Source organism: Sus scrofa, chromosome 7 (genome assembly GCF_054392235.1).
Source record: "Sus scrofa isolate SSC_HxYL_T2T_F1_AM1 chromosome 7, Sscrofa_HxYL_maternal_Yorkshire_Landrace_v2.0, whole genome shotgun sequence".
NCBI classification, from domain to species: Eukaryota; Metazoa; Chordata; class Mammalia; order Artiodactyla; family Suidae; genus Sus; species Sus scrofa.
The window spans coordinates 14445795-14462311 of NC_139389.1; the positions used below are offsets into that span (position 1 = coordinate 14445795).

General features: G+C 35.5%; 1 protein-coding gene across 8 annotated transcripts in view; it reads left to right on the forward strand.

The window, feature by feature from the left end:
- Positions 1 to 16517, forward strand: part of LOC110261733 (uncharacterized) — a 1083992-nt gene that overhangs the window by 283024 nt on the left and 784451 nt on the right. For 2 of the 8 annotated variants that reach the window (XM_084967491.1, XM_084967490.1), the window contains exon 5: positions 15989 to 16048. The exons of the other annotated variants lie outside the window; for them this stretch is intronic. In XM_084967491.1, the coding sequence (XP_084823617.1) occupies positions 15989 to 16030 (42 nt within the window). In that variant the 3' untranslated portion in view covers positions 16031 to 16048. The remainder of the gene's footprint in view (positions 1 to 15988; positions 16049 to 16517) is intronic. 8 annotated transcript variants of the gene reach the window in all.

Consider the following 16517-nt stretch of genomic DNA (forward strand, 5'->3'; position numbering starts at 1 on the left):
CTCTGTAGTCTAATAATCTGGCAGTTGTCTTATCCTGTACATGAATTAGTGATCTGATGCTTGAGGTATGATCGATAAAAAGGATGTAGGGTAAGGGAAGTAGCTCTGGGCATCTGTATTAGCCCTATCACTAACCCAGTCTGGGAGGTGTGTGTTGTAGGGGGTGCCTTTTTTTTTTCCTAGAGAAAGAATGTGTCTGCATCCAGATATTATGTCAAAACAACATTTTCCTAGAAAATTGTTATCTATGGAAAAATATTTCATCAAGGTATTAACATTCACATGTCATGTGTCAGTTATTGACTTCTGACATTTTTCCAATGTGGGCATAATTATAATGATAATAAATGTTCTCTTAGAAAACTTAAAATCAATTAGTAATATCTCCTGAACATTCCTCATGTGCTGAAAATGATTTCAGACACAACGTGGAGATATCAAAGAGAGATGTTACAACCCAGTATATATATATGATATATACCAAGATATATTAAAAAACACATATGTGTAAGCATCTCTTTGTGTAAAGAGAACAGTGAAACTGACAACCTCACTTGGCAAAATCTAAGAATATTTATAAGCAAGGTGAAATGCAGTGGGATGGATACCTTCTTATGGGTGATCTGCAGAGCAGAGGAGTGAATTGGAAGGATGATGAATGAGAAAAGACATCTTAATTAGAGGAAGAATTGTGCACTGCTGAGTTTTAATCCAGTTTTTTTCTTTCTTTTTTTTTTTTTTAAAGAGAAGAAGGATACAGACAAGAAGAAGGAAAAAGGGGATAATTTCTGTCAGAGGCAAAACTCTGATACTGAGGGATAAAGAAAATATTTTGAATATTTCCTGTTACCACTGAATATTCTTTCTTCCTTTGTCACTTGTAAAATTCTTATCTAATTTCAAATTGCACTGCAGAATTGACTGCTTTGTTCAAGTCTCTGAGTCTTCCCAAAGGAGCAAAGTTGATTACTCTTTGTTGCTTCTCTCCATCGTGGGTACTTTTAGTATCACTTGTGTTGCAGTGGGTTGTATTTATTTATTTCTATGCCTAGCTCTATTTGTGTGATACAACTTGGTATAATTAATATATCACAATGAGATTGGAGACATAGCATGGTTTTGGAATCAAATGGAGTGAACCTGAAATTATATATCTATGTTTCAGTAATAGTTCTTTGGATTATTTAATTCTCTAAGCCTCAGTTTCCTCATCTGAAAAAATGGGGATAATAATATCTAGTTCATGGAGAAAAGTTGAAAGCTTTCCTTCCAAAATCTGGAACAAAACAAGGATGCCCACTCTTACCACCTTTATTCAACATAGTATTGGAAGTCTTAGCCACAACACTCAGACAAGAGAAAGAAATAAAATGTATCCAGATTTGAAGGGAAGGGGTAAACTTGTCATTATATGCAGATGGCATACTATATATAGAAAACCCTAAGGACTTCACACAAAAACTACTAGATCTGATAAATTTATTGAAATAACAGGATACAAAGTTAACATTCAGAAATTGGTTGCACTTCTGTGTATTAATAATGAAATATCAGAAAGGGAGTATAAAAAAACAATACCTTTAAAAATTGCACCCCCAAAATACCTAGAAATAAACCTGAAAGAAGAGGGGGAAAGACGTATATGATGAGAGCTATAAACTATTAACAAAGGAAATTAAAGAGGATCCAAAGAAATGGAATGATATCCCATGCACTTGGATTGGAAGAATTAATATTGTTAAAATGGCCATATTACCCAAAGCAATATACAGATTTAATGCAATGCCTATGAAATTACACGTGATTTTTTTCCACACAATCAGAACAAATAATCTAAAAATTTATATGGAACCATAAAAGACCCAGAATTGTCAAAGCACTCCTTTTTTTTTTCATTCCAGAAGTTTTATTTAAGTGAAACAGACAAAAGATTTCAATATATAAAGAAAATTTGAAAAACTTCTTTGGAAATTCAATTCTGTGCTTCAATAGCACACACTTTGTAGGCAGCTGGCTATTAATATATTCAGGTGTCTGGAGTGTCCCACCCTTCTAACAGGCTGATAAAAGATGCCACTTTAGTGAGTTTGCATTGTAGCTCAGTGGTAACACACCAGACTAGTATCCCTGAGGATATGGGTTTGATCCCTGGAAAAGCACTCCTGAGAGAAAAAAAATAAAGCAGGAGGCATAACTCTACCAGACTTCAGACAATATTACAAAGCCACAGTAATCAAGATAGTGTGGTATTGACACAAAAACAGACATATGGATCAATGGAACAGAATAGAGAACCCAGAAATAAACCCATGCATGTATGGTCACTTAATATTTGGTAAAGGAGGCAAGAATATAAAATGGGGAAAAAACAGTCTCTTCAGCAAGTGGTGCTGGGAAAACTGGATAGCTGCATGTAAATCAATGGCATTAGAACACACCTTCACACTATGCACAAAAATAAACTCAAAATAGCTTAAAAGATTTGAACCTAAGACATGACACCATAAAACTCCTGGAAGAAAACATAGGCAAAACATTCTCTGACATAAATCATACAAATGTTTTCTTTTTTTTTTTTTTTTTTTTTTTTTTTTTTTTTTTGCTATTTTTTGGGCCGCTCCCGCCGCATATGGAGGTTCCCAGGCTAGGGGTTGAATCGGAGCTGCAGCCACCGGCCTACGCCAGAGCCACAGCAACGGGGGATCCGAGCTGCGTCTGCAACCTACACCACAGCTCACGGCAACGCCGGATCGTTAACCCACTGAGCAAGGGCAGGGACCGAACCTGCAACCTCATGGTTCCTAGTCGGATTCGTTAGCCACTGTGCCACGGCGGAAACTCCACAAATGTTTTCTTAGGTCAGTATCCCAAGGCAGCAAAAATAAAGACGATTGGACCAAACTTAAACTTTTGCACAGCAAAGAAAACCATAAAAAATTGAAAAGACAACCTACAGAATGGGAGAAAATATTTGAAAATGGTGGAACCAACAGGGCTTAATCTCCAAAATATTCAGACAACTCATACAACTCAACAACAACAAAACAAAGAACCTAATTGAAAAATTGGCAGAAAACTTAAAGAGACACTTCTCCAAAGATGTGCAGATGGCCAATAGGCACATGAAAAAATGCTCAACACTACTGATTATTAGAGAAATGTAAATCAAAACTGTAATGAGGTATCATCTCACACCAGTCAGAATGGCCATCATTAATAGGTCTACAAATAACAAATATTGGGAAGGGTGTGGAGAAAAGGGAACCCTCCTACACAGTTGGTGGAAATGTAAGTTGATACAACCACTATGGAAAGTAGTATGGATGTTCCTTAGAAAACTAAAAATAGAACTACCATATGATCCAGTAATTCTCCTCTTGAGCATATATCCAGACAAAAAAGATACATGCACTCCAATGTTCACTGTAGCATTATTCTCAATAGCCAAGACATGGGAACAACCTAGATGTCCACTGATAGATGAATGGATTAAGAAGATGTGGTACATATGTACAAAGGAATACTTCTCAGCCATAAAAAAGGGTGAAATAATGCCATTCATTGATAGAACTAGAGATTATCATACTAAGTGAAGTAAGTCAGAAACAGAAAAACAAATACCATATGATATTGTATATATGTGTAATATAAAATATGGCCAAAATGAACCTATCTACAAGACAGAGACTCACAGACATAGAGGACAGACTTGTTTGTGGTTGCCAAGGGGGCTAGGGAAGGGAATGGGGGATAGACTGGGGTCTGGAGTTAGTGGATGCAAACTATTACATTTAGAATGGATAAACAACAAGGTCCTACTGTATAGCACAGGGGACTATATCCAATCTCCTGGGATAGACCATAATGGGAAATAATATAAAAAAAGAATGTATGTATATATGTATGACTGAGTTGCTTTGTTGTACAGCAGAAATTGGCACAACTTTGTAAATCAACTATACTCTAATTAAAAAAAATAATATCTATCTCATAGAGTTCTCTGGTAGCACAGAGGTTTAAGGATCCAGCATTATCACTATTGTGGCTTGGGTCATTGAAGTGTCACAGTTCAGACCCTGGCCCATGAATTTCTGCATGCTGCGGACACAGCCAAAAAATCTAGCTCATAGGAAGTTTATGAGGATCACTTAAGATAATGTATTCAGATTTCCAGTAAATGCCAGTTTTGCTTTTACCATCCATCTTCTTCCAACTAGAATATTTAAAATTCTAGATGGTAGGCATTGTGTTATATTCATCTCTATAGCTTAATATTGTATTTGGCATAAACAGCTGTTCAGTCAAAATTTTCTGAATTAAGCCAGGTTGCCTAAAACATTCATGTGGACTGATTGAACTATTCAAATGAACTCCAATATATTTTATGGACTTGGAAGAATTATTATTGGAGTTTTCTGTTGTTTCCCTTATTATTTCTTACTATATATGTGGTTGAGGGAATTTTATGGACATTTCAAGCATGCGTTTAGCCAAACTTATTCTGATATTATGTTTCTTTGAAAAATATTTATATGGAGTTCTCCTCATGGCTCAGTGGATAGCAAAGCTTACTAGTGTCCATAAGGATGCGGGTTCAACTCCTGGCCTCGTTCAGTGGGTTAAGGATCCAGCGTTGCCATGAGCTGTGGTGTAGGTCTCAGATGTGGCTTGGATCCTGTGTTTCTGTGGTGTGGCATAGGCTGGTGGCTGCAGCTCCAATTCGACCCCTAGCCTGGGAACTTCCATGTGCTGCAGGTGTGGCCCTAAAAAAAAGATAAGAAAATATAGATAAATGGAATTTATATTAATTTATCTAAGACCAACCCCCCCTCAGATTCCTATTCTTATATTTAAATATAGCTAACTGTTATGTTTACTATAAATACATGGGTATTTTTACGCAATATTATAAAAGTGGAAATTGAGAATCAAAGTTTGTTTCCATGTAGGCATCATGTAGGAACTATACACTTGCCTCCATTAATGTTTGCATGCATGGGATATTTATAAAACTTCTTTTTTTTGTAATAATATTCAGATATAATATAATATTCTTAAAATATGTTTTATTGTAAATAATATTCTTAAAATATGTTTTATTGTAGTAAAATTTAAGTATAATATTCTTAAAATGTTTTATTGTGGTAAAATTTAAGTGCAATAGACTGCATATTTGTGTTCCCCCATTCATATGTGAAAACCTAACCCCTGCATGATGGTATCACGAAGTGGGGCTTTGAGAGATAATTAGGTCATAAAAGTGGAGCCCTCGTGAATGAGATTACTGCCTTTAAAAAAAAAATCCCAGAGAGCTCCTTTTCCCCCTTCTTCCAAGAGAGAACACAGCAAGAAGAGGGCTGTCAGTGAACAAGAAAGGGGATCCTCACCAGACACTGGGTCTGCTTGATTTTGGACTTCCCAGCCTCTAAAACTAAAAGATAGATTTATATTGTTTATAAGCCACCTAGTTCATGGTATTGTCTTATAACACCCAGAATTAAGAAAACATATGACATAAAACTTATTATCTTAACCCATCTATACATTTTTAGGTATATAATTTAGTAGCATTAAAAGTATATTCTCATTGTTTTGCAACCATCACCATCATCCACCTCCAGAACTCTTCGTACCTTCAAAACTGAAACTCTGTTACCATTAAATTCCCTATTCTCTCTCCCCTCGGTGCCTAATAATCTTTACATACTTTCTGTCTTTATGAATTTGACTACTCTAGATATTTCACAGAAGTAGAATGAGAAGGTATTTGTGTTTTTGTGACTGCTTATTTCAATTAGCCTAACATCTTCAAGGCTCATCCATGTTATAACATATGTCAGAATTTTCTTTTTTTTCTTTCTGTATTTTTTATTGTTATTTCCCCCAACACACTTTTTTTTTCCCCTACTGTACAGCATGGGGACCCAGTTACACAAAAATGTATCCATAATTTTTCTCCCATTGTTGTGCTCCGTCGTAAGTGTCTAGACATAGTTCTCAGTGTTACACAGCAGGATCTCATTGTTAATCCATTCCAAAGGCAATAGTTTGCATTGGTTAACCCAAGCTCCCAATTCACCCCATTCCCTCGCCCTTCCCCTGGGCAACCACAAGTCTATTCTCCAAGTCCATGATTTTCTTTTCTATGGAAAGGTTCATTTGTGCTGTATAATAGACACAAGATATGAATGATATCATATGGCATTTGTCTTTCTCTTTCTGACTTCACTCAGGATAAGAGTATCTAGTTCCATCCATGTTGCTGCAAATGGCATTATTGTGTTCTTTTTTATGGCTGAGTAGTATTCCATTGTGTATATATACCACATCTTCCTAATCCAATCATCTGTCAATGGACATTTGGGTTGTTTCCATATCTTGGCTATTGTGAGTAGTGCTGCAATGAACAGCCCGTGCATGTGTCTTTTTTAGGGAAAGTTTTGTCCGGATATATGCCCAAGAGTGGGATTGCTGGGTCATATGGTAGTTCTATGTATAGATTTCTAAGGTACCTCCATACTGTTCTCCATAGTGGTTGTACCAGCTTACATTCCCACCAACAGTGCAGGAGGGTTCCCTTTTCTCCACATCTTCTCCAGCATTTGTTATTTGTGGACTTATTGATGCTGGCCATTCCGACTGGTGTGAGGTGATATCTCATGGTAGTTTTGATTGGCATTTCTCTAATAATCAGGGATGCTGAGCATTTTTTCATGTGCTTGTTGGCCATCTGTATATCTTCCTTGGAGCAATGTCTCTTCAGGTCTTTTGCCCATTTTTCCATTGGGTCGTTGGCTTTTTTGCTGTTGAGTTTTACAAGTTGGTTGTATATTATAGAGATGAAGCCATTGGCAGTTGCATCGATTGAAACTATTTTCTCCCATTCTGTAAGTTGTCTTTTCAGTTTACTTTATGGTTTCCTTTGCTGTGCAAAAGCTTGTCAGTTTGATTAGGTCCCATTGGTTTATTGTTGCTTTTATTTCTGTTGCTTTGGAAGACTGACCTGAGAAAACCTTGGTAAGGTTGATGTCAGAGAATGTTTTGCCTGTGTTCTCTTCCAGGAGTTTGATGGTGTCTTGTGTTATGTTTAAGTCTTTGAGCCATTTTGAGTTTATTTTGGTGCATGGTGTGAGGGTGTATTCTAGTTTCATGGATTTTCATGAAGCTGTCCAGGTTTCCCAGCAATTCTTGCTGAAAAAACTGTCTTTTTCCCATATTAAGTTCTTCCTCCTTTGTCAAAGATTAATTGACATTGGTGTCTGGGTTTATTTCTGGTTTCTCTGTTCTGTTATATTGGTCTGTCTGTGTGTTTTGGTACCTGTAGTACACTGGCTTTGTAATATTGCCTGAAGTCTGGGAGAGTGATGGCTCCTGCTTGGTTTTTGTTCCTCAGGATTGCTTTGGCAATTCTGGGTCTTTTGTGGTTCCATATAAATTTTTGGATTGTTTGTTCTAGTTCTGTGAAAAACGTCCTGGGTAATTTGGTAGGGATTGCATTGAATCTGTAGATTGGTAGCATGGCCATTTTTACAATATTAATTTTTCCAACCCAGGAGCATGGGATATCGTTCCATTTCTTTGAATCCTCTTTAATTCCCTTGATTAATATTTTATAGTTCTCAGCATATAAGTCTTTCACCTCCTTGGTCAGGTGTATACCTGGGTATTGGATTTCTTGGGGTAAAATTTTAGAAGGTATTTTTGTATTCCTTTTCTAATATTTCATTGTTAGTATACAGAAATGCAACTTATTTCTGAATGTTAATCTTATGTCCTGCTACTTTGCTGCATTTGTTGATCAGTTCAGGTAGTTTTTGTGTGGAGTCCTTAGGGTTTTCTATGTATAGTATCATGTCATCTGCATACAGTGACAGTTTTACCTCTTCTCTTCCTATTTGGATGCCATTTATTTCTTTTGTTTGTCTGACTTCTGTGGCTAGGACTTTCAGTACTATGTTGAATAAAAGTGGTGAAAGTGGGACATCCCTGTCTTGTTCTTGATTTTAGCAGGAAGGCTTTCATCTTTTCTCCATTTAGTGTTATATTTGCTTTGGGTTTGTCATAAATGGTTTTGGTTATGTTAAGGAATGTTCCCTCTCTACCAACTTTGGCAAGAATTTTTAATCATGAATGGATGTTGGATTTCGTGAAATGCTTTTTCTCCATCTACTGAGGTGATCATGTGGTTTTGACTTTTCTTCTGTTAATGTGGTGTATGAAGTTGATTTATTTGGGTAGGTTGAACCATCCTTATGAACCTGTCATTTATCCCACTTGGTGATGGTGTATGATCTTTTTGATATGTTGTTGGATTCAGTTGGCTAAAATTTTGTTGAGAATTTTTGTGTCTATATTCATCAAAGATATTGGCCTAAAATTTTCTTTTTTGGTGGTATCTTTGATTTTGGTATTAGGGTAATGGTTGTGTCATAGAATGTCTTTGGGAGTGTTACTTCTTCAACCTTTTGGAAAAGTTTAAGGAGAATGGGTATAAATTCCTCTTTGTGTGTTTGGCAGAATTTGCCTGTGAAGCCATCTGGTCCTGGACTTTTGTTTGTAGGGAATGTTTTTTTATTACATATTCAGTTTCATTTCTAGTGATTGGTCTGTTCAGTTGATCTACTTCTTCATTCAGTTTTGGCAAGTTTTAAGTCTCTAGAAAGCTGTCCATTTCTTCCAGATTGTCAACTTTTTTGGCATATAATTGTTCATAGTATTCTTTTGTGGTTTTCTTTTTTTGTATTTCTGCAGTATCTCTGATTTCTCCATTTTCATTTCTTATTTTGTTCATCTTAGCGATACAGGCCTTTCTCAAAAAAGAAGAAAAATCTCAAATTGACAACTTAACCCATGACCTAAATGAATTAGAAAAAGAAGAACAAACAAAACCTAAAGTCAGCAAAAGGTAACAAATCATAAAAATCAGAGAGGAAATCAATAAAATAGAGGTTCGAAAAGAAATCAATAAAACCAAGAGCTGGTTCTTTGACAAGGTAAACAAAGTTGACAAACCCCTGGCCAGACTCACCAAGAAGAGGAGAGAAAAAAACCCAAATATACTTTTCAATATATATGAGTAATGGTAGAAATAAATACAGATGTGAATGTGCATATATGGCTCTCCACTCAGAGGGCCTGGTTACAGTGACACCCTAACAACAATGAGCATCATCAGTGCCCAGATCATGGTTTGTAAATTCCTTTCTCCACCCTAAGGAACTGGAACTCTCTAGAGAAATGACTGATTTCAGGGTATAAGCAGGGAAAGTATAAGATGATCTTGCACTATTTTGTTGCTCCAGAAAAAATAAAGTGTGTTTAAAGAATGATAGCAACATATCAAAGGATAATGAAAACTACCTTGAAAGGGCTCCACTGGCCAATGGTGGGACAATTTGAGCAACAAAATAAAAAAGATAGTGACAGATTAAAATCAATTGAATAATATAAATGTTTCAGAGTCCATACTGGTATAAATAAATAATAATGAATGAAGAGAAGAAAACACTTTTATGGTGCAGTAGAATGCCAATTAATGTGTAGAAAAAATAATGGTATTAGAAAATAATTTGGCAGCTATCATAGTGATAATTAATTTGATCATGAATGTTAATGGATGCTAAAACTTATGGGTCAAAGTTTGATGATGAACTGAATATTCACATACTCAAACTACCCTTCCAAACGTTCTTTTTTCTCACAGGGGAAAAATGGAAACTGCATGATGGAGAAACCTGGCCGATAAAACCTGGGTCAAAAGATCAAAGTTAACATCATTAGTAATAAAACACAGCAACGTCCCATGCCATATGTTAAGATGCGATGAGGAGAATCAAGCATCACTTCCATTCTGTTCTTGCCCTGAATCTAATCATGAGGAAACTTTGATAAACTTAAAACTAAGGGACATTCCACAAATTAACTGGCATATAATTTTCAAGTGTTAAGAACTTAAAAGTCAAGGGAACACTGAGGGACTAAATTGAAGATGACTAATGAGATATGGCACCTAAATATACTTGGTTTATCTGGGTGGATCTTTTTTTTTTTCTTCTACTAGAAAGGGCATTATTAGGACAATAGGCTACAAGTTTGGAGTCTATGGATTAGATGGTATTAAATGTAACAGTGTTAACTAAGTTTGATGGTTCTATTGTGGTTATGTAGGAGAATATCCTTATTTGTTTTCAGGAGTAATGGAGTATTAGGTCATCATGTTACCTTAAAATAGGTCAGGAAAAAAGTTACTTGTATTATTCTTGCAAAATTATTTTAAAAATTAAAAATAAATATATAGAAGTAGTCCAGTAGAAAACTGACAGAACACTGTAAACCAGCTATAATGGAAAAAAAAATCATTAAAACAAACAAAAAAAAATAAAGTACAGAAAAAAAAGAAAGAGAAAATGGAGGTGGCTTCATTGGAAAATGAAGTCTCTTATGTGATTTGTTTAAAAGCAATAAAATTTAGAATGTAACTTTTCAGATATTCTTAAAATCATTATTTGTGGAATTCCAGTTGTGGTGCAGCAGAAACAAACCCAACTAGTATCCATGAGGATGCAGGTTCGATCCCTGGCCTCATTCAGTGGGTTATAAGGATCCAGTATTGTTGTGAACTGTAGTGTAGGTCACAGACTCGGCTCGGATCCTTCGTTGCTGTGACTGTGGTGTAGGCAGGCAGCTACAGTTCTGATAGGACCCCTAGCCTGGGAACTTCCATGTGCCACCAGTGCGGGCCTAAAAATCATTAAAAAAATCATTATTTGTATTCAGATGTCACTCAGAGCTCCCACTGTGGTTCAGGTTAAGGATCCGGCATTGCCACATCTGTAGCATAGGTCACAGCCTTGGCTTGGATTTGATCCCTGGCCCAGGAACTTCCAAATGCCACAGGTGTGGCCATAAAAGAAAAAAAAATGTCACTCTTCAATGTTTTATAATTTTTAAGATATCAGTAGCTGTGGAGAAAAACCATGGATAAAATACACCAGGGACACATTAAATGAAACTACAGCAATATCATCAGTAATAAATCATGATAATATCATGTATCTTGGATATAATGCAATGAGAATGACACTTCCACTCTGTGGAATTCTCCCCCGGAAACCATAACCCAAGCCTCACCATGAGAAAACATCCGAAAACACACACTGAGGGGCATTCCACAGCATGCCTGACTAGATTGCTCTTTGGAAGTGTCAACGTCATGAAAGGCAAGGGAAGGCTGAGAAACTGTCACAGATTGGAGACATGATCCCTAAATGAAGCGTGGTGTCCTGGATCAGAGCCTAGAGTGAAAAAAAGGCCTTAGTAGAAGAAAGAGCTGGTGAAATCCAAATAAAATCTGGAGTTTAGTTAATAGTGCTATACTGATGTTAAACAAATTTATCTTAGTTATGTGAAATGCGAATCCTGGGGAAGCTAAGTGCAGTGTGTATGGGAATTCTCTGTACTTAACCTTGCAACCTTTCTGTAAATGTAAAATTATTTTATAATAAAAGCTAAAAAATATGTTTATGCCTACCAGTAACAAAGTTATGGGAGATATTTTCTTTTTTCTTTTCAAAATGCAAATAAAATACCAATGGAATATGTTTGTATTATTTAATTAGGCAAAAATGCACATGGCTGTACTATTTGGACCCACAATGACAAGAAAGATGTACAGACAGACCTAGTCTATACCCAGAAATAACGCAAACTTAAACTTGTCTTATTTCTTAAAATTTAGGCTAAATATCATCAGTATTTCTTTTATACTGACCTCAGATGCCCTTTCCTTTAGGGTTGAATATACAGAATTCTACACCCCATCCATTGTTTTCTCTCCTTCTTCCTTTAGATTCCTGCTTCATCCTTTTGTATTCAAATAGGCAGGCCCAGTTGACTCTGGATTTTCACATTGTTTGGACTCATAAAACAAATAAATCACCTAAATATATCTCTTCCTAATTAATTTTTTTTGTTGTTTTTCATAGCTTAACTTTGAGGTATATTACCATTCTAGAAGATCTTCTTTTAGGGGTGAGAATAAGAGAAAAAAAGGAGTTAAAAGGAATAGAAAATTTCATCCTGCTTTGCATCTGCATTTCCTTGCTGGGTAGGGATTGGCCCTGTACTGAGGAGGATTAAAGTTGGGATTTTGTTTTCTAATATAAAAAAACATACAACAAAACCAGAGTATACCTTAAATCAAGGAAAGCAAGGCTAAGGCTGGGATATGCTCAGTGAAGCTGGCTCACACAAATCGCTGGAGGCAGATAAAATTTCTGTGTTTTTTGCAAAGCAACTTGAAAATGTGTACCAAAAGCTGTTACGTGTTTGAACCTTTTACCTCAATCATTCCATATCTGTGAGAGTAGTCTAATTAAATACTAATTCAAAATATGGAAAAATGGATCCATTGCCATATGATTTATAATTGTGAAAAATGGAGATGAAAGTTCATTAAAAAGAGAAGGACACAATAAACCCAATGACATGTTATGAAGGCATGAAAGATGATAATTTTGAGGAAATAAACTTTTAGAAATGTGGAATAGTGCCCTGTCCAGTATGATAGCCACTAGCCATTGAGAACTGGACATGGGGCTTTCTAAACTGAGATATGTTGCAGGAGTGAAAAAGATAAACAGATTTTTAAGGTTCTGTGTGGAAACAGATTAACATACTGTATTAACAGTTATAATAATCACCAGTAATTATTAATAATTTTATATTGTTTATATACTGATATGATAATATTTTAGATATATTGGGTTAAAATATATCAATAAAATCAATTTTATCCAATTCTTGGAATATTTGAACTTACATATGTGGCTCTCATTATGTTGCTATCGAAAAATGCTGGCCTACAGACCCTTGAAGATGAACAGGCTTTAATTCTTGGTTATGAAAGCTACGTGTCTAGAAGAGCACATGACTCTTCTAGTGTACATTAAATATTTGTTAGCCATTTGATAAATGAATGATTGTAATATTTACTATCAAACAGATAAGCAGTTGCATGTACATTAAGCTTACTATCATAAATTATTTATATGAAAAGAGACAGAAAGGTGATGCACAAAATTGAAGAAGTTGGTTATCTTGCGATGATGTGACAAAAGGCAACTTGTTCTATTTTTGAATCTTTCTGTAGAATAATCATCTTACCATAATTTAAAGAATTTTATTCCTTTTTAAGGTAAAGAATGAAGGCATAAATTTTGTTTTTTGTTTTCTTATTTATTTATTTACTTGTTTTTTGTTGTCTGAAGGGAAAGACACACGAACCAAACCTTCAGACCCAGCACTGTGGCTGATTCCAGTGGCCAGAATGTGAGGAAGGCATATCTCTCATGGGGCGTAGGGAGGTGATTCTTGAGAGTTGTAGGGCTCCTTGGTTAACATTAGTCTGTTCTTGGCCCTAGGTAGTAAGCTCATTGGCCCAGAGCAAGTAAGGTTTTATTATCTCTACCTTCTGCAAGGAGCTGCAGATATTTCTCAAGGTCAGGTCAGGGAGCATCCTGAGGATGAGTAATAATAGTCCTTTGAGATTCTGGAAACGGTTTATAACCATGTAAACCTGATAATAAAATAATTCCAAAATAAATAAACAGTGTGTGTATAAGTGCCCTCAGAGATCAGTAAATCTGAGTGCATGAGCTGCCAGTGCAAGGAGCAGATAAAACTTTTTCCTTCTAAAGTCCCAATGTATTGAGAAGGATGGCAGCACCATTTCATGGTTTTGGGGGAAAAAGGAAAAAGAATAGCACAGTGGCTCTCGCACAAAGGCGGTGTGAAATTTCCAACCATTTAAAATATTCTAGACTGTGACAGATTTCATTGATTCAACAGATACTTTTTGAGCTCCTAGTGTGTGCTGCAAATGGTTTTCAAGGCTAAAGGTACAATAGGAAACAATGCTTACAAAATTCCATACCTTTATATTCTCGTGAGATAAATTGCGGCAATACCTATGTATAATTTAATATGTAGCATGTTAGATGTCTGTAAGTACTAAGGAGAAAAATAAAGTGAGAAATGATGGCAAGAGACCATTGAGAGGAGGCTGCGATTTTAGATTAGTGGTCAGGGAAGACCTTTGAGGAGGTGTTATTTGAGTAAAGAAAGGCTTTAAGGAGGTTCAGAAATAAAACATAGATTTTTGGTAGAAAAACATCTCAAGAAAGGGAAGAGCAATTGCAAGGGCCCTGAAGCAAAAAGGAGCTTGCCTGGTATATTTGAGGAACAACGACAAAAAAATCCCAGTGAACCTAAAGCAGAGAGATGCCTAAGGAAAGAACAGAAGGTGAAATCTGAGCTGTGCTATGGAGTCCGATTGTGCCGTCTTCCAGGTCATGGCAAGGATTTTGGCTTTTACTCTGAATGAAATCGGAAGACAATCTAGGATGTGGGGCACAGAAATGAGATTCTGACTTACACTTACCAGAATCTGGCTTCGGAATAGTTAAGCAGAGAAATAAGCTTAGAAGCTTTTGCAATAAGACAAATCATGGTAGCTTGTATCAAGAAGTCATTCTGACAAATTTAAATGGTTGTCTTTTGCATGTGTCTTGAAGGCCGATCTGATGGGTTTTGTTGACTTACTGGATATAAGATACAAAATAGGTTGAGGAATTGCTGCTGCTGCTGCTAGAATTTTGAATATAAGCAGATATGAGGATGAATTTTACCATTTATTGAGGGTTACAGGGTCAGTGTGACCATGGAGATCAGAGATTAAGAATGTCTTTGATGGGCTCATCAGTAGATTTGATACATTTAAGGAAAGAAACAGAAAACTTGAAGGTAGTGGGTAGAAATTGCTCAAACTGAAACACAAGAAGAAAACAGAGTAAAACAAAGAAAAAAGAGGCTTCAAGAGCTGGGGGACAATACTAAAAGGTCTGGCATGAGTATCAATAGGATCCACAAAGAAAAAGATAAAGTATACTGGGTAGAAGAAATATTAAAGATAGAATGGCTAAGACTCTTCCAAAGTTAATGAAAGATGCAAAAATTATAGATCCAGGGGTCTCAGAAAACACCCAGCTATCTTCATACTCTCTCCTTGAAACACTGCTAGGCAATTTTCATTCACACTGGTGAAAATCAAAAATAAAGAGAAAGCACTCAGAGAAAAAAGAAATATACAGAAGAGCAAAGATAAGAATTATTTTTATATTATTAAAATTATTATTTTTAAAGAATTACATCTTAAAAAAACAATGGAATCTGGAAGGCAATTGAGTGATATCTTTAACATGCTAAGTTAAAATCAAACTTCCAACCAGTAATTTGAGACTTAGGGAAAATATATTTCAAAAATTAAGGAAATATAAACACCCTTTTTTTTCCAATGAGCAAAATATGAGAAAATTCATTGTAGCAGGCTACAAGAAATGTTAAAGAAGGGGCTTCAGATGGGGGAATATAATATCATCCAGAAACCTGGATTTTCACAAAGAAATGAAGAGCACAAGAAATGGTATATGTGGAGGTAAATGTAAATTCATTTTTTTCTTATTTTTAATTGTTCTTTAAATAGAGGACTATCAATGTGTTGTGTGTTTATATCACAAAGCTAAAAGGTATGACAATGAAGGATTTTAGAGTATAATATCCTAAGGTCTTTACAATACACCAAACAGTGTAATATTCAAAAATAGACTCTCTTAAATTAATGATATATATTGTAAGCCCTAGGAAACCAGCAAAAAACTATAAACAATAAGCCAGTAGTGGAGATAAGATAGAAAAATAAAAATGTGTAATACAAAAGAAGGCAGAAAAAATCATATTCCTTCTTGCCTTTTTATAATGTATTCCAAACATCAAAGAGGATATTTTTTTAAAAATTAGCTTTTTAATAATTTTAAAGTGTACAGTTCATTGGTGTTAAGTACATTCACATTGTTGTGCAACCAGTTTTTATCTTGAAAAAATGAAATTTTATACCCATTAAACCACCACTCCTCATTCCTTTCTCTCTCAGCCCCTGGAATCCACCATTCCATTGTTTGTCTCTATGATATGACTTCCCTGGGTATCTCATGTAAGTGAAATCATACAATGTTTGTTTTTTTATGACTGGGTTATTTCACTTAGCATAATATCCTCAAGATTCATCCATGCTGTAACACGGAAAATTAAGGATTTCCTTCCTTTTTAAAGCTAAAAATTATTTTATTGTATGTGTCTATCACATTTTGTTCACTTATTCATTTGTTGATGGACACTTGGGTTGCTTCTACCTTTTGACTTTTGTGAATAGTGCTGCTATGAACATGGGTGCATAAATATCTCTTAAAGACCCTGATTTGAATTCTTTGAGGTATATACCCAGAAGTAGAATTGCTGAATTATATAAGTCATGTCATTTTTTTTGGAGGACCATACTGTTATCTAAAGCAGATGGATTATCTTATAGTCTCACCAACAGTGCACAAAGGTTCAAATTTCTGCACATATTCGCCAGTGCTTATTACTATTATTATTATTTTTGGTGGTAGTAAAAAAGGTTG